General features: G+C 35.7%; 1 protein-coding gene across 4 annotated transcripts; it reads left to right on the forward strand.

Moving 5' to 3' along the window:
• The first annotated feature begins 1,046 nt into the window (after positions 1–1,046).
• Positions 1,047–16,305, forward strand: LOC111503049 (perilipin-5). 4 transcript variants are annotated; one of them, XM_023157268.2, is made up of 5 exons: positions 1,047–1,307; positions 12,059–12,202; positions 12,787–12,984; positions 14,937–15,162; positions 16,033–16,305. In XM_023157268.2, exons 2-5 carry the CDS (start codon positions 12,068–12,070, stop codon positions 16,131–16,133), a joined length of 660 nt encoding a protein of 219 aa, XP_023013036.2. In that variant the 5' UTR covers positions 1,047–1,307; positions 12,059–12,067; the 3' UTR covers positions 16,134–16,305. The 4 variants fall into 4 exon arrangements, with proteins under 4 accessions (XP_023013036.2, XP_023013020.2, XP_074039399.1 ...); XM_023157252.2 differs by having other exon boundaries at positions 1,106–1,307; positions 14,925–15,162; XM_074183298.1 differs by lacking the exon at positions 1,047–1,307 and adding an exon at positions 2,788–2,917 and having other exon boundaries at positions 14,925–15,162.
• The last annotated feature ends 7,179 nt before the right edge of the window (positions 16,306–23,484 follow it).

A 23,484-nucleotide genomic window follows, 5' to 3' on the forward strand; every position in this document is an offset into this window, starting at 1 on the left:
TTCGCCTGCCTCATTTCTGGGAGCTTATTCCACCAATCTTTCGATTCGGCTTGCATCCATGAATATACGGATGTCTTTATACATGTTTTCGCTACCACGCAGAAGGGACGATCATAGCCTTGGTTGTCTTCAATGTAACGAACAATAATTTGCAAACATATATTTAGTAGAAACCGGACAACAAAATATAGGAAGGAATAATACTGCATATAAATGAAACGAAATATATTAATGTAATGTAAGCTTTCGAATTGAATAAAGAAAAAATAATATTATGTGTCGTTAGTATAATAATATTTGAATTTCATAAAGCATTCCCAAACATTTTAAATCCAAATCCAATATAGATTGATTTCATGGATAGTCCTGATAATCGAGCATTTAGAAAATATGAAACAAGGCATGAAGAAAATGAACATGTCCAAACAAAACAAACTGAAAGAAATGCGATAACACGAAACTACACTTATCTATCATCCAAAATATTCAATTACTTACCCGAAATACTCGAAACACATCTTACTTGGAACTATTTCTTGAATATGATTGAAAGAATATTCAAAAACTCATTGTAGCCATCAGCCAATAACAATAACAAACTTACTTACCATTTAGAATCATAGCAGAGTTACCTACCATTTCAAATATTTCAATCTAGAATGTTTCAACGTAGTTATAATGTTTTAGGTTTTTTACGTAGCCATAATGTTTAAATGTAGCTATTGCTTTCACTCAATAATTGATAATAAATGTAAATTAGATTTTAATGTTCATACCCTTGTTACTATCACACCTGTTAGGAATACAAGATCCGGAAACCCTCCCATGCCCATTCCCAACCAAAACGGTTGGATTTCATCCTGCTGTTGTTTATTGTAATGTATTATCCATTGTATTTTGAATGTTTGTTTACCAATAAACATTATTATTATTTCATTTGAACGTATGCGGGTTCTTAAACGTGCCCCTATAGCGCCCTTCCACAGTCCCAAACGCACGGCTATGGCTTTCATTGTCTCAAAGGGAAACAACTCAATGGGGAGAACTTTGGACCCGATCGCACGGTACAGTTGAATCATGATTCAAAGTATCGTGATGAGTGTGTGTCATAGGTTTTGGTTTTGAAGACCAGTTAATGTAGTAGACAACGCTTATCAGAGCCTGGAAAAGTTTATTTCTATAAATACAACGTGTGTACGTAAATTTCAGCATTCTAAAGTATTCGTGAACAACACAAGTACTTATTGGAGTGTTGATTACAACTGACGTGCGCTCTGAAATTTGGTTAAATATTGTGAAATAGGCAGGTGAGAAAACAATATATTTATTTTACTTACGTGTAAATAAATGTTTGCTTGTATCGGAGTACCTAACGAATACGGTTAGACTTGTAGCTATATAATTTTTTGAAAACCATAAATGTTACTATAATTTGTCAGGTGATACATGTATGCATTGTTCGTGTTGGTGATATATTTCTAGCCGGTTGAATTCAGGGCTGGCGAAAGAAGTGGTTTTAGTGGGTAATTAGGTATCTACGTAAAAAGGTTGATTTGATAGTAACGAATTTTTGCCCTGAGGCACATGAAAGCTAGGGAATCGGTTCAGAATACAGTCAAGTTTCCGACTTCAATAAAATTTTCCGGAACCTTTCAAAACGATTAGAAAGCAATTTTTTCAGTGAAGGTTTCTACTATGCTTTCTTTCGTTTCTTTATATCAACGACAACCTTCAGAAGTCGTAAATCATTAAGGATTTAGGAAGTCTCATGTACCTGTTAACGTGCGATACCGATACCGGAAGGATTCGAAGCCAAATTCACGCAATTTTGCCAACGTTTTCATTGACTTGTGACACTGTGCATTGTCTTGATGGAGCAGCACTTTCCTTTTCTTCAAATAGGGATGTTTTTCCGCAATTTCAGCCTTCAAATGTTCCAGTAACGCTATATAAAATTCACTGTTGATGGAATTTCCCTTCTTCTCAAGATAGTCGATGAATATTACACCACGCACATCTCAAAATACCGAGGCCATAACCTTTCCAGCCGATTGTTGTGCTATCGGACGCTTTAGACGAGGTTCACCAGTTGTTCTCTACTCAAATGATCGTTTTGATTCTGGAGTGAAGAGATGGATCCATGTTTTATTCATTGTCACATATCGATGTAAAAATTCCGGCTTGTTATGTTTAAACATGGCCAAACTCTGCTCAGAATCATCAAGACGTTCTTGTTTTTGATCAGTGAGCTCGCGTGGCACTCACTTTGAGCAGAGCTTTTTCGTAGTCAAATGTTCAAGCAATATAAAGCCAATACGTTCTTTTGAAATCTTTACAATGTCAGCCAACTCACGCAACTTCACTTTTCGATCATTCAAAAAGATTTTGTGAAATTTTGTCATGTTTTCTAGTGTTACTGTCATCATTTGGACGTCCACTGCGTTCTGCATCATCGGTGTCTCTACCACCACGTTTGAAGTCAGCAACTCAGCGTTTAATTGTTGCTTCTGATGAAGCGGAGTCCTTATAACACTTTTCAAGGCATTGCTTCGCTTGATCGGTATTTGTTCCCATCTAGAAGCAGCGTAAAACACGATATTTGATCTATTGTTTTGAACATAACAAAAGTAGTTAGCACAATAACTCTTAGCACAATAACTCACAAAATCATAAGTAGAATATCATAAAATTTCAACAGTTTTCTGTTGAAAGCTAGTACTAACTGAAAAAGTGGTGAATGTAATAAGACTAATGCCATCTATGCGTTAGGTCCGAGACTTTTCGGCCCATGTAGTACTTATAATATCGAAAATTTCTCAAAAATTTGAATGCTACACAAACCATTATTGTGGTACAATTTATGAGCCTTGTTTGACTGTAGTTGAAAATAATTGAGAGTACAGAATTCTTACCACGGGTACGTATATTTACGCTCATATTTATGCCATTTTCAGAAGAAATAATCGAGGCCGTTGAAGCACTGAATTTACAAAATACCAGGCCATTCTTTCAGAATAGTGGGTTTGTTATAGGTATAGGTTAGGTTAGAGTGAGGACGGTGGATGATTTATAGTATCTACAGGAGACTCAATCCATGAATATGATTGACTTTCGTGGCCTTGGCGATTGTCGTATAACTCTTATATTCGAGGATCCATTAGAAAATGAATATTTCGAAATGAAATCTCGAAATATTCATCTCTCCCAACTGGTACTGCTTCCCCGGCTAATACCACGCTGAATTATATCCAACAGACATTTATGCATGTATGCAAGACATTTATGCAGTCTCGCAGATTTTTCTCGTTCATCCAGCAGCAGGACCATCCTGAAATTATTCGATTAGATCACCTACAGACCGGTTTCGAGGTCTATCGATTCATTAGACAGCCGGGAGATGTCGCCTTTACCTTGTCAGGCTTTTCCATTAGGGATCGTCGCATCCCTATTATCCCTGATGAGATCTTGTTGGATTGTGGTGGTTTTTATGCTCTAGTTTCTAGCAGGTTAGGTTAGGTTTGATGTAAATGGGTCTATTCTACAGTCTATTGCAAACCGCGCAGGTTCGTTGTAGCTCACACCATTTTGAACTCTACCAGAAAAGTCTTACTTCCTGACACGTATCTATAAATCATTTGAATTGCGACAGGACAGTCATTTGAAAGCTTAGAAAGCCAGTACACGAGCCAGATTTTGCGGTCGGATCGACCACACAATTGCAGTCGCGTTCCAGCGAACTCAAGCCGCCCATAAGAAATACTGTACTACACGTACACGGGCGTTCACAAAAGTCAAAACGGGCGTCTGCAGTCAACTTGCTGCTGATCTCCGCCGAGATGTCATCGCGGCATCCGCCGTACACTAACCACAAACTTGCAGTCGTGTGTTGCCAACTGGATGATCTATAAATGAACCAAAATTCCGCTACACTGCTTCATATTCCGCTACGCTTATGTATCTGACGGGATCAGTTCGTGCATGCGACCTATCCAAAATCAAACACCACAGAACTTACAGTTTGTAGTTTGTGTACCGGTCAGATATCACGAAACTGAACTGTCATCAGTATCAGGAATCAGGATTATGCTAATTTTCAACCGCGCAACTCAGTAAATGGTACCTAATTTTCAAAATTTACAGTAGTTAATTTTTGAAAGTTGTCGTCTCGACTGAATATTTCTTAGCTTGAAATGATGATTTTGAAAAGTAAAAATAAAAATCAATTTGTTCACGTACGTATAGTCACACTCTTGAACGATCATTAGCGACAGATCTAATCCATCCTTTCGAATTGGAATCAGACAACCAAAGTTTGTTTGTGAGACTTTTAGTATTTTTCGAACAGGTCTCGTTTTCGTTAATTTCAACTGCGGTAGCTCTTTCGTTCAAGCTACAATCAGATGAACTATTTTTCATTTCCACTGTAATTTGTTCCATATGATTTATAATCAAATGCGGTTTTTTAGATTGGTTGGGAAAGGGATCAAAAATATTCTTAGATAAACAATTTAGTTTTATGCCAACGTTTCGGGCTTTATTAAATCCAAATCGAAACGTTGGCATAAAACTAAATTTTTTATCTACGAATATTTTTGATCTCTTTCCCAACCAATCGAAAAAACCGCATTTGAAAATATTTTGTATCACCAAACCAGGCAAAGATAATTTATAATACTCGAGACAGTCGAGACTTATGGTTTCAAGATATTGGAGGTTATATGGTTCATGATATGAATGAAAATATCCAAAAATATTCTTTTTCTCGATCATCATGTAATGATCTCAGCTACTAAGACTATAACGTATTGACTGTGCATTCAATTATTCAAGTGTCAACTGTCAGCTTCGACCCACTGGCCGGATAGTCTTGGTAGCTGAGGCCAATACAAGAAGAGAGGAAGTGCTGTCCACTGCCTCTTCTTCCATTTTTTTCAATATTGGTTATTTGTAGAAAATTCCGCTACTTAATGTTCAAATCCGCTATGCCGCTACCGTCGAGTAAATTCCGCCACAGTAGCGGAATTCCGCAACTCTGTAACGTACCCAACCGTGTACACTGTCTGTCTGTTTAAAAATCTGTTCCTAACACGTGTACACGGTACACGTGTACTTTTTCTCATATTGGTCTCACGCAGCGTTCAATTTTAATTTCAAAATTCTTATCAATCCATCAAAAAAACTAATGAACATTCTGAAGTAATTAAAAATTTTTTTTCATCTTGCCAGAGTTTACCGGTAGTAAACTAATTTCAGTTTTTTGCATAATAAAATTGTTTCTCCATTACAATTATTACAAAATATAAAAATTTTCTTCCTGCAGTCGCGCAACCAGAAGTGGATGTACCCAAAACGATCCTACCTACCTACGTCTTCTCCTTCTCCTCGAAATAGGAAGTAGTAGTGCTTCTTCGAAATCCATATTTAAACTGGCACTAAACTCTGACACCACAAAATATAGATGTCAGTTGCCTCAACTGCAAGTGCGGTTTGTATGACCGCAAGTCGACCACAAAAATGTGGTTGGGTCAATCGCGAAGTGCAGTCAACAGGACCACAATGTTGTGGTTGCCTCAACTGCAGATATGTGGTCCGTGTACGGCCGGGCTTACAGAGCGCTAAACTAATTAATACCTTAATTTTTTTCTGTTATTGTCATATTAGCTGGTAACTGATAATAATGACCTTTGATAAAGTTCACTCAAAAAGGTATGTTCACACCTATCAATTTACGACTCCAACTGACCTTGAAAAAAAGGTTTGGTAGTGCAGGACCTTATAAAACCGCCTTGCACCAAATTCTTGAGTGTCGTACGCAGAATCTGTCTCAGGTGGGGGAACAAACCCCCCATAAGCAGGTTAGCAAACATTTGCGCTCAGGTGATGATTCACCAAAACCACAGGCGAAAAAGCCTGTGGTTTTGGTGCACTGTGGTGCACGGCTGAATCTAAGGCATCGTTAGGTGTAGCTGACGTGTAAAAACCCTCATATGGGAAGGTGGGAATCTTGCAACTTGACTACCCGACTACCTTATTCACAGTATATACTTTGTGCTTGCCCCGCTGGGGACCGAATCAGGTCTTTAGAGTTCGGCAGAGCCGTACTCTTACTATCTGACCTGAAAGACCACTCACCATACAAACTAATCGGGTTCGTTCAGAAGCTGGGTTTATTTGGCAGAGTGTGAATAGGTGTGAGCTACGATAAACCCTTGCGGGTTCCGGTGGAGGGTCGAATAGACCCACTCACTTTGGACCTAACCTAACTAACACTCCAGATAACTTAGTAAAAAGAGAACTCTTTGAAATAGCCGACATACATGAACATAAGTATAAACAATTTGTAAATGATGACCTTGCAGCTTCGCGACATAGATAGTCATTCTCAATAGAGAAGAAGTCGGAATGAAGCCAATGCACACAATGCACACCTTCTGAAATTGAACCCGTTACTTTTAGATATTTCCTAGATAGATTTTCTCGATGTAGAATCTTTGTTTGTCCAAGGAGAACGTGATGGAAAGTAACCAGTTTCTGAACAAAAAATTTAGTTTCGACTTTTTTTGTTGAGGACAATGGTGAGAGCTGTCAAGGATATATCTACTATATCTATATATCCCTTATATTCGGAAGTCTGTTAGTAGGAATAGACACAAACTAATGCTAGGATTCACACGCTCAAAGGCTTCTGAGATTTATCGTTCGTAGGGGCCAGCAGCTGGTTAGTGGAAAAACAAATTACTGTTTACTGAATATGGATAATATGTAATATCTTATTGAGGAAATTATGAATTTTCATTCGTTGTGCCACTCATGATATTGGAAAGTACATTGGAATTGAACAATTGAAATTATTCCATTGCCGGAAATTTTTGGAATTCTGATTACTGACAAACAAATAATGGTTGTGGAAGTTTTTGATACTTTATGGCAACTATATTTGAAATATTTGAGTAACAATTGTTATGGTTTCGGTTCATTAAAATTCAAATGAGTAAGCATAAAAATGAAATTATCATATTTCATTAATTACCTCAATTACTTCTTGGTTAAATGTGTGATAACATTCGTATTTTTGTTATTGTGTTTGTCAATACTTTATCGATTATCAGTCACATTGAACGACCTCAAATAAATTACTCGAAACGAAATCGTAGTTTTGTAGTCTTGATAGTTTGAAATTACATTTATTGTCGCCTTATCGTGAAGTGGTCTGAACTATTGACCCGTTAAAAATAAATGTCATTATAAGTTATGTCACAACAAATGATGAAAATGAGTTAATTATATAAAAGCTGATAGTTTTACAAAGAAATTAAAATGAAATATATTGGAGTTTCATGTTTAAATAACATGTTCCTAGCGGGTATCCTCACTACATAATTGAAAACATAGATACTCGACCATTTTTTTATTTTTGAAACGTAACTTCTTTAAAAATAGATACTTTGAACACTGTTAAAGTTAGAACAACATTGAATTATTTATGATGATTTTTTTCATTGTGAATTCCAAAAAGAGGAAGAAATTCATTAGGCTGATTTCGAAAATGAAATGCTTCTTTGAATTGAAGGGGTTATATTTTTGGGAGTGATTAATTTTTGGGAAAGAAAGTTTTTGGCTTTCTACTACTCCATCTCGATACAAAAAAATATGAGGGAGTCTTTCAAAGAAAGGAAGGAAGTAATCAATTTGAAAATAAGTAATTCTATACATGGATGTGTAGATCATGCAAAGAAGTAACTTTCAGACACAAAGTGGAAGAACGTCCTCCTGAAACAGCTACTTTCATGTAAACATTGAATTACACGAAAGAATAAAATTCTTTCGAAACAAATACTTCTATATGAACACTGAATTATACAGAAGATACTTTTCTCTATTCAGTTTGTATTTCAAACTTTCGTTGTGGAATAAAATCAGATATCATTCACATGAGTTCTACTTTAAATGAATGGTAACAAATTGTACTCACATGGAACACTGTCATCGATGACATAAGCAGATCAAGCTTATTCCGTGACATTAAAAATCGTAATTCAAGAATGAATTGTGTGTTTTTTCTATAATGTTATCCAATTTGGTACTGAAGAGCCTTAGGGCAAGTATCTTACGGCGAAACATCGATGTATACCAGTGAGGATGACAGTGTTCCATGTAAGTGCAATTTGTTACCATTCATTTAAAGTAGAACTCATGTGAATGATATCTGATTTTATTCCACAACGAATGTTTGAAATACAAACTGATTAAAGAAAAGTATCTTCTGTATAGTTCAGTGTTCATATAGAAGTATTTGTTTCGAAAGATTTTTTTTCTTTCGTGTAATTCAATGTTCATATGGAAAAAGCTGTTTCAGGAGGACTTTCTTTCAGTTTGTGTCTGAAAGTTACTTCTTTGCATGATCTACACATCCATGTATAGAGTTACTTATTTTCAAATTGATTACTTCCTTCCTTTCTTTGGAAGATGCCCTCATCTTTTTTTGTATCGAGATGGAGTAGTAGAAAGCCAAAAACCTTCTTTCCCAGAAATGCTTCTTATTCTTGGAACTTAGGGCACATAACTGAAAGGAACATTATTTAAAATTATACTGAAACCTGTGTATGTCTTTGAGTTCCTGGATGCTTCTCAGTGTCTGGAATCACTTTTGATAGGTACATTACGTTTTGATTATTTTCTCGTTTAGGTGGTTTTAGTATACTCGTTAAAACTCACGAGTATGTTTGGCAATTGGTGCAATTGCCTGGTGGCCGAATGCTTTACAGAAAACGGCCCAGGCGAAGCTCTCTGGCTTACAGAGACAGGCTTGCCTGGCTATCAGTGGTGCCATTAGTACCACACCGTCAGCGGACATGGAGATCCTTCTAGAGCTACCTCCTCTCCACATTTTTCGGGAGAGAGAGGCTAGATGGACTGCATATAGACTTGTGCATATTGCCAATTGCACAAATCAATTCAATGCAGAGTGCAACAGACTGTTGGTTGACACTGGAAGTCACAGCATTCTGGGACTGACCTCTGACATTATGCCTCCAACTGTCAACTGCGAACTACCTATAAAGTACTGTTTCCGAGTAGAGAGGACTGGATCCTCCGGGAGAAGGAAATATTAAAAGCAGATAGTTGTTGGTTCACAGATGGATAAAAAACACCTGCCCCGCTGTTTTCAGTCGCAGACCCAGGACAGAGATATTAACCTGCCTAGGAACCTATGCGACTATATTTCAAGCGGAAATTTACGCTATTGAATTGTGTGCGGAAATCCAACCGAATACACAAGTCAATAAAAATATTATCGGACAGTCAAGCGGCGTTGGAAGCTCTTGGCTCCTACCGACCAACGTCTAAATTGGTAGCAAATTGCCAAAAAATGACTATCCTCGATAGGAAGACTCAACAGATTGTCTCTGGTCTGGATTCCTGGCCATACTGGCCTGGAAGGCAATGATGCTGCTGATTCCCTTGCAGAGGAGTGTGCTGCAAGCAGGTTCATCGGATCAGAACCTGTTATAGGCATCGCTTTAGGCTTTGCCAAACAAACATAGAACACCTAGATGGCAAGAAGATTTATGGACTTCTGGCAGAATCTTCCAGGATTGGCTCATTCCAAGGCGTTCATTCAGCCTTCGAAGCTTAGTACCAAACAGTTGTTGAACTATCGTAGGGATGAACTACGATGTCTAACAGGCCTTCTTACAGGTCACTGTCATTTGAATCATCATATGCAGAGACTCGGGACTGTCGGAAGACAGTGTTTGTAGCCTCTGTTTGGAAAATGAAATAGCAGAGAACATACTGTGTGCCTGCGCCGCTGGGGAGCGAATCAGGTTTTTAGAGTTTGGCAGAGCCGTACTCTTACCATCTGACCTGAAAGACCACTCACCGTACAAACTAATCGGCTTCGTTAAGAAGCTGGGTTTATTTGGTCGAGTGTGAATAGGTGTGAGCCACAATGAACCCTTGCGGGTTGCGGTAGAGGGTCGAATAGACCCACTCACTTTGGACCTAACCTAACTTAACCTATGTTTGGCAATTCAACGGCAATATTTCAAATCATCGTCATTTTGAAAACTGAATACTTGGATGCAGGATCCACGAACTAAAAATGCAATAACGTACTGAGTGTTCTATTACCAAGATGACACCTACTTTATAACCGAAAATGGTACCATTTTGAAAATAATGTGTAAATAATGACCCTATCGACTGCTGGGCCCGCCTTCATATGGCGGTTTTTATATTGTTTTTAACTGTCTGTTCATTAAGTAGATGGATAAAACGACTTTGAAATGTCTTTCCATTGTTCATGGTTGAAATGGAACTTTTAAATAGAGAGAAAAATATTTTAATGATCACATCGTAGTTTATACGTTTTTCCCTGCAAAAATAATCGCAGTAATAAATTCAACCATATATATTCAGTTTTGACAAAACTCCATCTGTTTTATCGGCCTAGCAAATATTTGTAGACATGTTCAGTGTCAATGCCATTCCAATGCTAGAGGAAAAAATTGGTTGTTCTTATCAGAGGTTTTTATAAACTCATTTAGTATAGCCTTCGATTGGAATATATCACTTGCTCCTCAACTGTGAGATAGATTAGACACACTTATTTTCGAAATTGTGGTTATTGTCCTGTTGATATCGAGGTGAGTTTCTTATCATCCATAATTTTTTTTTTCTGATATGAAGGTTTATATTATAAAAAAAAATGATGTTTTACTTCTTTTATTTACAGTCATCATTTTGTAAGCCTTACGTGTTTTTTTGAATAGGTACAGTATGTTCTGAAATTGTTTTTTTTAATTTATTTTTATTTGTGTTTAGGCATTCTTAAAAAATTCCGAAACATGATCTCAGTTTCATTCATCATTTATCAAAACTGACAGAATTTTATCCGTGCCATAATGTATTCGTTTTCTTAACATTGGTCCCATCCAATATCTTGTTTTTTTTTGCTATCGCTCCTTTCGCTAAAATGATTCGATCATGAAAAAATCGCTGCCATTATAAAAACATCGTCTAGAGAAGGCATGATAAAAATAATTCGTTTATTGAAAAAGATAGTAAATATTTCACAGCAAAACACGCGACTCGCACTAGTTTTGTCTGGTGGAATTCGGGTTTGTTTTCGAAACAAACAATTTTTTTTTTCGAAACTGAAACAAGTTTTTTGTTACTGTTTTTGAAAACGAAACTAGTCACAAGCGAGCCCGTGGAAATCCGCCTTTAGTGAGATTGAAGTTTGCAGTATCAAGATATCTACTAGATGTCAAATTGAAAAGGTATATTTTCTGGCTTTTGAGAAATGAAACCGAAAGCTTTTTTCCAAAAAAACTAGTCGACGCTGATCTTTCCACTTAACAATTTGCAAACGGTGCTAAAAGTTACCTATGGTAGTATTATTTTTCCGGCAATCCTTACTAGCGTTTAGGATGTGGTTATTATTGGAACATCTCTTTAGTTTCAGTTCATAATTTTTAGGATTCATGAAAAATCAAGCAATATCTCTATAAGGAATTGAATACAAGTATATCTCATTTATTATTCTTAAAACAAATAGGGAATGAAGACAGGCACGATTTCATAACATTTTTGTAGCAAATCAAATGTAATCAATAAAGCATTATTATTAAACTATATTTGTTAGTTTTTGAGAAAGTTTTTGGCTTTCTACTTCTCTATCTTGATATTGAAAAATATGGGAATCTTCCAAAGAAAGGAAGGAAGTAATCAATTTTGAAAGAAGTAACTGTGTATATAGATTCCTTAATTACTATTTTATATGTCACGTAATAAGTTTGATCTTCTTATGGCATCGATGGCATCGTAATGACATTCATTCACCTATTTGATTAAATCCCAGCCAAATTCGTTTAATTTGAAAGGGTTATTTTTGTTAGCTTCAGTACCATTAAAATCAACATTGATCATTGTTAGGGAATAATGTATAAAATACTTCTTCGATTTCAGGAAAACAAAGGATTTTATTAATTTGTAACAAATATCAAAATATTCTTTCAATTCTCAGTATTCTCACAATTCATGTTGATTTCAGAATTCAGAAATGGCAGCAGATCAAGTTCAAGGACCCCTCGCAATTTCCCACCCCACTTGTATGGAATCTGTCAACAGAATAGCCAAGTTGCCAGTTGTTGAGTCCACAATCCAAACCGCAACGAACATTTATGGGAAAGTAAAAGTGAGTAATGGAAATATTTTAAAAAAGTATTTCGTTGAAAAAGTATTTCGCTGAAAAAGTATTTTTGGGAAAAACATTTTTTAGACCTTCTCCAGTAACATAAACCAACTTGAAACTTCATTCACTGGTATTTTCATATATACAGGCCTTCCCGAATTGTATATTTATATTTGTAAACTTTAATTAGCCCCCTCAATGATTGGCAACCCCAATATTGATACGTGATACGTGGTACCTCGATTTCCACAAAGTTTATTTAAAAAGTATATCACGACATGTTTCGCTAACACAGTAGCTTCTTCAACAGGGATTTGAATACTACAGTTGCTTCTTATGTTAATATTTATATACCACAGGTAACTTCAATTGGGACTATCTCCATCAAATTACCTAAACCTCTACAATTCGTATATACCTGAGGTACCTCTTCAATTATGATTTCCTGAATGTTCGTGAAATTTGAACATTCACCTTATTTTTTGAACAGTAGGTACACATACACATGTTTTGAATCTTCCCTGATTTTATATTGCTTCGGTTGTTTGAAGTCAGGTTATTTGAGGTCAATACCTTGGCTTTTGCAGGATTTCAACAGTCTTACAAACTGGACTCTTTCCACGGCAGAAAATACAGTGTGTATGGCGGTAGAAGCAGGAAAACCAATCGCCACGCCCGTGATCAAAAACTTAGAAGGACCCATTAAAAAGGTAGATGATGTCCTGTGCACAGGGTTGGACTACGTTGAAAGCAAGGTTCCTGCTATGAAATTGCCTGCTTCAGAGGTCAGTATCAATTTAGTTCATCATCAATGTTTCTGCACCCCTAGCTTCATCATATTTAAATGAATCATTTCGAGTAAATTAACAGGACGATTGTGAGAATTTATTTTTTGGAAGTACCTATTTGAATGGTAGGAGTTTGGACAACTATTTGTTGAAATATTATAGAAACTTCAAAAATGAAAGAGTCACATCAAAATGGAAGATTATTGACAATCTGCTTGGAGAATATTTGAATGATTTAAATTAGGAATACCACAAATATTTTAAAAAACTCCAAAATAAATGTAACGTTGAGAAATAAATAAAAAAAAACAATTATACAGTAATGATAACATGGAAACATTTCAAATTGAGTTTTGATTATTGAACTTTTTAAGTTTTTTTTTCTGTTTTAATAATAATAAAACATAATTTATTCTGCTCCATATTTTCTGAAGTAGCAAGAATATTTTTTTTAATCATCAGAAATTCATTAATTGTTATTGTGATGGAACAAATGTTTCTTTCAATAGTAGGTATCATATATTCCAAAAACATGTAAAAGTAACATAAGGCCGAAATATTTGTTTTGGGTTGGTACAAAAAAGTGAATCGATTTGAAAAACTGAATAGAAATAAATATAACGTGAATAATTCAGGCTAATAGTTTTCATTGTTTTCAATTTTAATTATTGCTAATAATAATCAGGTGCAGACTGGTACCTAAAATTTTATCAGTCCGATGCCTCGGCAGTACTAAGCATGACTGGAGTTAATTTGGTTTCCAAATGTTGAACAAAACTGGAATATTCCAGCTGGAATTCTGGGACGAACCAACATCACAGGAACTGGAATAGTCAGTATCAAGATAAGTACAGACCGGCCAACAAAATGGTGGCATCATGTTGATGGATGTTACCAACATATTTATTGGAAACAACAATTTGTATCCGGATACATGGTTTCAACAGAGTTGTGTGCCTAAACCAAAACCACTTGCCAGTTCAAACCAAACTTAGTTTTGAAGTAAAAATTTAACCAAACGCTGCTGCTGCTGCTAGCTCTGCTTTCATCATTATAGCAGCCTATGCTCAATAACGAAGAAGATGGTGGAAGAAATAGCAAATGGGACAAGCTAGATCAACAACTTGATGTTAGATTTACTTTTGTACTATGGTATTTTTGTTCCGCAATTTCAATGTCTCACAATGCGGGACAGCTCAAAACTCTATCACCAGCCCTTTGATCCGTACCATGTTCACTGCCAAATAGAATAACAATATTTCAAAGACTTTTAAATAATGAAAATATTCACAAATAACGTACCTGCTAGATGTGGATTGTGATGAGAAGGCTCACTAGCGACACCACTTGTTGACAACACTGAGCGATGTTCTCCATGTGAAATAAAAAATTTGGATAAAAGCAACAGGCAACAAATACGAGTCATGCCGGCTACATCACTTCATTTTTCTTTTTTTTTTTCTACTAAGTATCTTAGATTTCACCTCTAGATTTGTATTTATTTCTATATTCACAATATATTATTTTTACTTCAGTATTTTACCATTTCTTGATAATATTTTGATTCTATAACTTCCTAGATGTATCTGTATTTCACTCGTGATTTTTTGTACAGTGAAAGTTACATTTGAAGATACAAAATATATAAACAATAGGTACAACTGAAAAAAAAATTGAACAATTTTTTGAAGGAACACAAAAAAATGGGTATTCAAAATATATTGATCATTATTGTTACTATGTGTTCCTATTTTTCCATTCTTTATTTTATTATAAAAATATTCACCACTCTCTCCGCAATGTGAAATCTAATCTTTTGATTTCTGTTCCTTTTCAAAATTATTTGTTGACAAGAAACTCATTTTTTTTTCATCATCGTCTGTCCCCGCATCTCTTGTACCATCTATCATCAATAAATCTAACGACGCCTCAAGCAGATTCTTCAACAGATCTACAACACAACCAAGAACTATGTTAGTCCTGTGGTAGACTCGGCACGCTCCTACACCGATCCGGCCCTGCAAACTGCCAAAAACATCGTGGAACCAACCGTAGAGAAGGCAAGGAATTTAGTGGACCCCTTTGTTCAACCTGCATTGGAAAGGGCAAACGTTATTAAAGAAAACGTAATGCACATGGTTGATGAATACCTTCATCGTGGTCATAGTCATGAAGGTGAGTATTTTTCATGAAAAATTATATTTTATTCACAAAAATGATACCTCATGTAATCGTTTGAGTAAGTAGTATTTATTATGAAGTAAAATGTAGAGTAGAAACAAAAGGAAGCACTCAGAAGGTCAAGTAGAAAGAAAATCATGAGGAAAATGACTTTTGAGCAAATGTGCATCATTTGTGTTCTAAAATTCCACTACCCTTTTTTCTTTTCACTCTTTGTCTTATTTTTTATTTCATTCACACGGTATTCTAGAATATTCCATAACCTCAAAAAGAAAGCTAGTGTATACAAGATAACTGTCCTGACAAATTGATGAATATCAAAAAAGTGAAATCTGTGGCTTCAAAACAAATCCTTTTGATTTGTTGTTCAATGCTCAAAGTTTTATTTTATGTTATGAATAAAACGAGAAGCAATTTATTCAATTACTGCAAGTGAAAACAAATGATTCACTTTATCACTATGATTACAAAAATTTTTATTTTCTGTTCCCAGTCCTGTAAAAACCATTAATGGATAGTATATTCCAAAATGTTTCAGAAATTCAAACTTGATCAACAGTGTGATCATAACTGGAATAATGTATTGTATTTCTAATTAAAGAAGATTCTAATTAATTCTAATTAAAAGAAGAATCAGTAATCCAGTTACTCTGCACCACATCTGAATTGCATTTGAATATAGGATAAAGAAAATACTTTTGTCTGATTTCTACTGATAATAAATTCAGTAGAAATTAGACAAAAGTATTTTCTCAATCCTATATTTAGTATGAATTTCTACGAAATATATAGGTCAAATAAACTGCATTTTCATATATTTTTTAGGGGAAAATATTGTATCTAATCGAAAATAAAAATTTTCAGGTTTGGATGATTTGGAATGCGACGAATGCAGAGAAATCAGGAAACAGATGGAGGAAAGCCAGTCGAAGCTACAAAAAGAAGAAAACCATGAGCAAAATTAATAATTTTGTACTAATGATTTTATCGATACAGTGCTATTATTCGTATGGTTTTGGTCCTTAATTCCCGTTATATGTAAGACTGTTTTCATTGTTTTAGCTATTAAGGTAAAAAAGTAACAATTTTATATATTTTGTAAGAAAGTGATGAATTATTAACAAATTTTTATTACGATTTTGTTGTTTTATTTGAGATAGATTGTTCATGAACATTCTAAATTTAATACAATTTGGAACATTTTGGAATAGACCCTCTTCCACCATTTGAATCAATACATCACTTCAAAGCTTATTAGAACCATAATATTAGTTACACAATTTCCAACCATCTGAAACGAAAAGTCAGAAATAACCAGAACTACAGAGAAATCTGAACCAACTTACGTGTAGCAGCAAAGGCGAGTCTATGTTGAAAACAATTGCATTACGATCTTGATTATCATCCAGAAGTTTCGAGTATATTGTTTTAATCTGGAAAAAAGTTGAATAGATATTTACTTCCTAAGAGACTGACAAAAATCCAAAGCTCTTGAAATACTATTCTGTTTTCTCAAAAAATATTTATTTATTCATTAATTTCCATTTTGTCCTTCTCAATCGTCGCAAAACGCCTTCCTTTCGTGGGTCTTCCAATCTTGGAAAAAGTGGCAGGGGAGCAAATCTGGTGAATATGGTGGCTGAGGCATGATTACGGTTTTGTTTTTGGCAAAAAATTACGAATAAGAAAATGGATGGGGCTTATTTTGTCGAAATTGTTTCATTGGTTATCAATGAATTCGATGTTGAGAGAATTATGAAAAAATCTCAAAATTTTCAATCATGTCACACTTTGGGGAAAATGGTAAAAAACAAGAACAATGGAATGGAATTGAATTATCAAGCTCCAATAATTTTCCTACAATGATTCAGCTGGTTCACTAAACTTTTCCTTACATTGGTCAGCAATCAAGATTCCCTTTCAAGTTTCTATCACATCTACCAAGAATTTCCAGAAGAGGTTAGGTTAGGTCCAATGTGAGTGGGTCTATTCGACCCTCCACTGCAACCCGCAAGGGTTTATTGTGGCTCACACCTATTCACACTCAACCAAATAAACCCAGCTTCTTAACGAAGCCGATTAATTTGTATGGTGAGTGGTCTTTCAGGTCAGATGGTAAGAGTACGGCTCTGCCGTAAGTATGTGCTCTGCTGTTTCATCATTTTCCAAACAGATGCGACAGACACTGTCTTCCGACAGTTTGAGTCTCTGCATATGATGATTCAAATGACAGTGACATGTGAGAAGGCCTGTTAGACATCGTAGTTCATCCCTACTGTAGTCCAACAACTGTTTGGTATCAAGCTTCCAAGGGTGAATAAGCGACTTAGACTGAGCCAATCCTAGAAGATTCTGCCAGAAGTCAATGAAGCTTCTTGCCATCCAGGTGTTCACACAATTCAGTAGTGTAAATTTCCGCTTGAAATAAACTCGCATAGGTTCCTAGGCAGGTTGATATCTCTGTCCTGGGTCTGCGACTGAAAACACCTGCACCTGAACCGGAAGGTGTTTTTGATCCATCTGTGAACCAACAACTATCTGCTCTCAATTTTTCCTTCTCCCAGATGATCCAGTCCTCTCTACTCGGGAACAGTACTTTATAAGGCAGTTCGTAGTTAGCAGTTGGAGGCATACAGTCAGAGGTCATTTCCAGAATGCTGTGACTTCCAGTGTTACCCAACAGTCTGTTGCACTCTGCATTGAATTGACTTGTGCAATTGGCAATATGCCAATTGCACAAGTCAATGTGTAAACCTTTTTCTAAGTGAGCGTTCCAATGCCAAGATATTTCACCTCCGTTCCAAATGGAATGATCTCACCATTGAGGGGAAGTGGCGTTAGATCATCCAATTTTCTTCTCCTGGTGAAGGGAATTATCACAGTTTTGCTGGGGTTGACAGACATCTGCTCCTTCAGCCTGTGAACAACGTCCATCGTGCTTTGGAGGATATCACAAGCTATCCTTTCCGACGTGGACCTTGCCAAGATGACATGGTCATCTGCATAAGCTTGCAGATCTATTTTTCTTGAGGACAGCCTCTGGTGACTCTGGACCTGATGGCCTCGACTTGAAGAGTCATAGTTGTGTTTACCAGCATGGCTATATCCAGTCAGTTATGGTCGATTCTATACCTTTCCTAGCCAGAGACGATCCTATATATTTAGGTAGTGCATTGTCAAAAGCTCTAAACCCAGAAAAGGTAGTGAAAACTGACTAATTTAGGCATCCGATGAGATTATTACCTGATGAATATTCCACTAGACCACTTTACTGAATATATGTTCCAATTTCGCGGACTACGTAGATTAAAATTTTGTGTGAAAATGGAAATGAGTGCCCAAAAACACTGAAAATGTTGACAGTGGCAAACGGAGTGGTACTCTGAGTCCAAAAAATGTTTACAAGAAGTAGATAAGATGTAAATGATAACGCTCGACGTGGACGCCCCAGCACATCAACAACCGATGAATATGTTGAGAAAGTGAAGAGAATTGTTATGGCGTGTAGCAGCAAAATTGAATTTTGTTCAAAAAAATCGCCGCATGAGCATTGCTCGGGAATTGTTGAATGACGTCAACGCCGATCCAGATTTGCTTTAAAGGGTCATAACTGATGAAAAATCATGGAGAAGAGCCTAGGGAAGCCAAGACCAAAATAGCACACCAAGTTCTATCAAATGTAAAGATTTTGCATCACTTACTCGTCATTGCGTGTTTGTAATTTTTTGGCCAATAACAACACAGTCATCATGCCTCAGCCATCGTATTCGCCAGATTTGGTGTCCTGCGACTTTTTCCTGATCTCAGGATTGAAGAGACCCATGAAAGGATGGCGTTTTTCGGCGATTGAGGAGATAAAAACCGAGAGAGCTCAAGGACATACCAAAAAGTGCATGTCAGAACTGCTTGGAGGATTTAAAAAATCGCTGGTACGAGTGTGAGATATTCGAGAAAGACTACCTTGGAGGATACAAAATAGAAATTGATGAATAAATAAATATTTTTGGAACAGACAGCGTATGTTAATTGAATAGGTAACAATACGTAGAAAAAAATTGAAAGTGATCTCTAAAGATCAGGCTTCCCTAGTCAATGAAAATCTAACCGGTGATTCAGTTATTAATGTTTGAAATTTTAACTTACCATATCTGAGTAGATTAGTTTATCTGTAGGATTCAACATGCAGAAAAAACCGCTCAAATGGAATTTAAAGTCTCTCTGTTTCTTTTTTACTCTCCCGAAAGCCCAAATGAGAATCGCTAGATGGAATATCTGCAACGAGGTGAAAGTCCAAGACAAAATGAAAGACATGGTGAAATTGGTAGTGGGAAATTTACGGAATTCGAAGAAGTGCAATATGATGAACTTGTACACGTTGTACATAATCCATAAGAATGTGTTGGTAACCAAACTTAGTAAATACCAAGAATGCAGCCTAGTGAACTCAACGACGTAGTTAGATAGCCGTTCGTAGTTTCTGAACAACCTTTGAATTGATATTATATTATTTCTCTTCAGTTCCGAAAGTAAGTCACCCAGAATATCCTCGAAGAGGAGTAGTACGTTAACTCTTTCTAAAATTGACATCGACAGCAGAAGTTCGGCTAAAGTGTAGGTCGGAATATCCTTGAACTGTCTTCTGATTATATCCTGAGTAATCAACACCCCAGAAATTATCACCATGAACAAGAAGTGAAAAAAGTGGAATCTTCTTCGAACAAATATATCTGTAATGAGAAATTTTTTCAATTCAATTTTGAATAATGAAGTGAAATATATTTCAAAGTTTTGTTTTATTGAAATTTGGGTAAATTTTATGTATGAATATGAATAAGTGAATAAAAGGGTGCAAATTCAAATCAAATGCAGTTATCAAATATATCGAAAACATTTGAGTTTTCGAAAAAGTGTTCGTTTTCGAAAAATTACTGTAATGCTCTAATGCAGCTCCTATGCAGTTACTAGTATTGCATAACATCCAGAGGAGAGCTTGGATCTCAAACTATCTACATGTTTGTTGAACTTTAAATTATTGTCAATGAACAAGCCAAGGAATTTAGAAGTTGGTACGTTGTCAATGTGAATATTCAGATATACAGCTGGAACCTGGCAACGATAGGTCACTACTTTTGTTTTTGATGAATTCAAACTCAAGATAGTTGAGTCAAATCAGTCTTTCACTTTCGGGATGCCATTCTCAATAACTCTATACAACGTATGGTTGTTAGGGGCATGCCATAAAACTGTGGTATCATCAGTAAATAAAGTTAATTTTCCTTGGATGTTAATATACGATAGGTTATTAATGTACATTGAGAATAAAAGTGGGGCCCAGAACCGAACCTTGTGGGACGCCGCAAGTAAAACCACCTGAACCACTCAAGACATATTCCAGTTATACCGTATCTACTGAGTTTGCGTGAAAAATTTCATGATTCACGCAATCAAATGCTTTGGCTATATCACAGAAGACCGTAGCCACTGTTTCTTCGTCATTTACATTGGAATAAACATTTTGAAGAAATGAAACGAAACTGGCAAAGGAGTCTTGTTTTCACTAATTTTTCTATCAATTTAGCCATTGCAGATATCAGAGAAATTGGACGAAGACTTGATGGACCATTGATGACTTCATCCTTTGGCAGTGTTAACACAATCGACTTCAAAAAAAATATGAAAGATTCCTTCTCTAAATAAATTATTCATTAGATCAACATACAATTGTTTCAGAAATTTTGGGTATGAAACGTGTGGCATCGAAGCTAGTTCCAAAATTGCTGAATTTTGAACAAAAAATTGTTGAGTGGCGTCAACGGCGATCCAGATCTGCTTGAAATGTTCATAATTGGTGACGGAACATAGGTATATGGTTATGAAATTGAAACAAAAGTCCAATCGTTCCAAAGGAAAAGCCCAAGTGAGCCACCAGCTGGCTCCTGCTGGTGGCATTTGTATTTCTTTCTTCTGGTAACCAAGTGTTGCCCATCCTTTTACTTGGCTGCACCATACTGATGATGGGCCAAAAGCCCATCTATGGTTTGCCACTTTCTTGAGTGCTATGTCTGATTGATAACTCTTTTATCTCTCTCTGTAGACAGCTGTTTCAGCCTATTGGGCAAGTTGACTTGGGTGTCACACCAATAGGTGGTTCCACTTATGTTTCGCTTGCGTTTACGCAGCTATTTTTATCAAGTACTTTCTTGGTTTTTCTCATTTTGTCTACAATCAAAGACCGCCTGCCCGGTACTGACGATGCCCAATAGGCTGAAACAGCTGTCTACCGGTGGCTCTTAAATTGAAATCAATATGGGAATGATCAAAGAGTATTAACCTTGCTAGATTTTATATATATATATATATATATATATATATATATATATATATATATATATATATATATATATATATATATATATATATATATATATATATATATATATATGTTGCACCATAAACAAGTGTCAGTGTTTATTCGTCATTTCAATAAAGTAATGACTTCGTTTGGCACATTTCAATACATTCATACATTCTTCGAAAAAATTATCACTACACAATTGTTAGACTACAGTGGAGATATACTAAGTTGTCTAAATCGGCCTACTTATGGAAAACTTTCGTCTGAATCATTATAAGCTGATATTTGGACTGTTGGAAGACAGTGTCTGTCGTCTCTGTTCGGAAAATGATGGAGATGCTGGACTTATTTGGTGGAGTGTGTATTGGTGTGAGCCATAATAAACCCACGCGTGTTGCAGTGATAACTTGAATACAAACACTGACTTTGAAATTGACCTATCCAGTTTCTTCAAAAATTAATACTTTTTTACTATCGAATTTTGAAATATTGATTCTAATCACCATACCTGCAATATTTCCATGATGATAGCCATGTCTAGCACTTTTCCATATTTTTATCATTCCATTCAATATTCGTACAAACTTCTTTCCATTCTTCACTTGTCCATAAAAATTTAGGAAAAGCGTAAACAGCTCAGAAGTGGTACACATCAAAAACACAAATCGGATATTGCTGAGTGCATAGATGAAAATTCGTATTCTGTTGAAAGAAAACATGGAAAAGAGAATAAAATAAGTTGATGTCAATATTGGGAAGAAATATTTTCGTTTGGTTAAAACGAAATACGATGCAGTGTTAGTGATCTCTGGTTTGTATACTGCTGCTACAGACCATGTAAATATATAATAGGAAATGCTACACAGGATTCTCTTAAATTCTCTCATAAACATTGTCACACTGTTCGATTATCGTTAATTACAAACCGATATCAAGGATGCAATTTAGGGTAGTGCCACAACAATTCTACGCTTAGTATGAACGTACTGTCAATTTATCAACCTCGGGAAATCTTATTAAATATGAATTGCTCTTCGATTGATTGCTATTAAATATGCAATCCAATTATAATTGTCATCAAGAGAGCTAAATTAATTACAATTGTGACTTTACTTAATGAAACATCAAAATGAAATTCAAGCATCATAAAGAAATAATCTCGCAACTAGTAACAAAGAAGTTGAGGAAGCAATGAAAAAATGGCTAAGAAGAGCCAAAAAACGCCATACTTCAGAAGCAAATGAAAAATAAATATATTTTTTTATATTCTTGCATTAGAGGTTGATTTCATTTTGTTTTTGTCATAAGTTACCAAATATGTTGAGTTAATTTTAATTTGTTTTGAGAGTGACCAGTATTATGTTGTTTTAAATTTATTTTAACAAATACATGTTTTAATTAATAGGAATTTCGTTTTATTTTATGAAAATATCAAACAGACGTCCTTAATGAACGTTCTATGGATATCCATGATGGATATCCTATGGAAGTTCCAGTCAGTATCACCCGAACATCCTATGGAAATCCATATCAAATATCCATTGGACGCCCATGAAGGATATCCTATGGAAGTCCAAGTCAGTATCATTTGAACATCCTATAATCAATAACTTTCCTAACTAACGGGTTTTCGTAAGTTTCAGCACAATAAAAAACTCGCCGATTCCTCGTCTGAATGTACTGCTTGAAGGAAGGCAGCTGCAAATCTCTGCGGATGGTCTCATTCCGTAGGAACCATGGAGCATTCATAATCATCCTTATTAGCTTATTTTGTAATCTCTCCAGAATGGAGATATTAGACGGAGCCGCTTTTCCCCAGACCCCTGAAGCATAAATGATGACAGGCTTGAACATCATTTTATAGATCGTAATTTTGTTTTTTAGGCTTAGTTAGAATCGTCTATTGATCAGAGGGTACAGACTTTGCTAACCCTCGATCTTTGCTTTCACGATTGTGATGT

The sequence above is a fragment of the Leptinotarsa decemlineata genome, unplaced genomic scaffold, assembly GCF_025532065.1.
Source record: "Leptinotarsa decemlineata unplaced genomic scaffold, Ldec_3_MD MMD2_tig00026336_RagTag_RagTag, whole genome shotgun sequence".
NCBI lineage: Eukaryota > Metazoa > Arthropoda > Insecta > Coleoptera > Chrysomelidae > Leptinotarsa > Leptinotarsa decemlineata.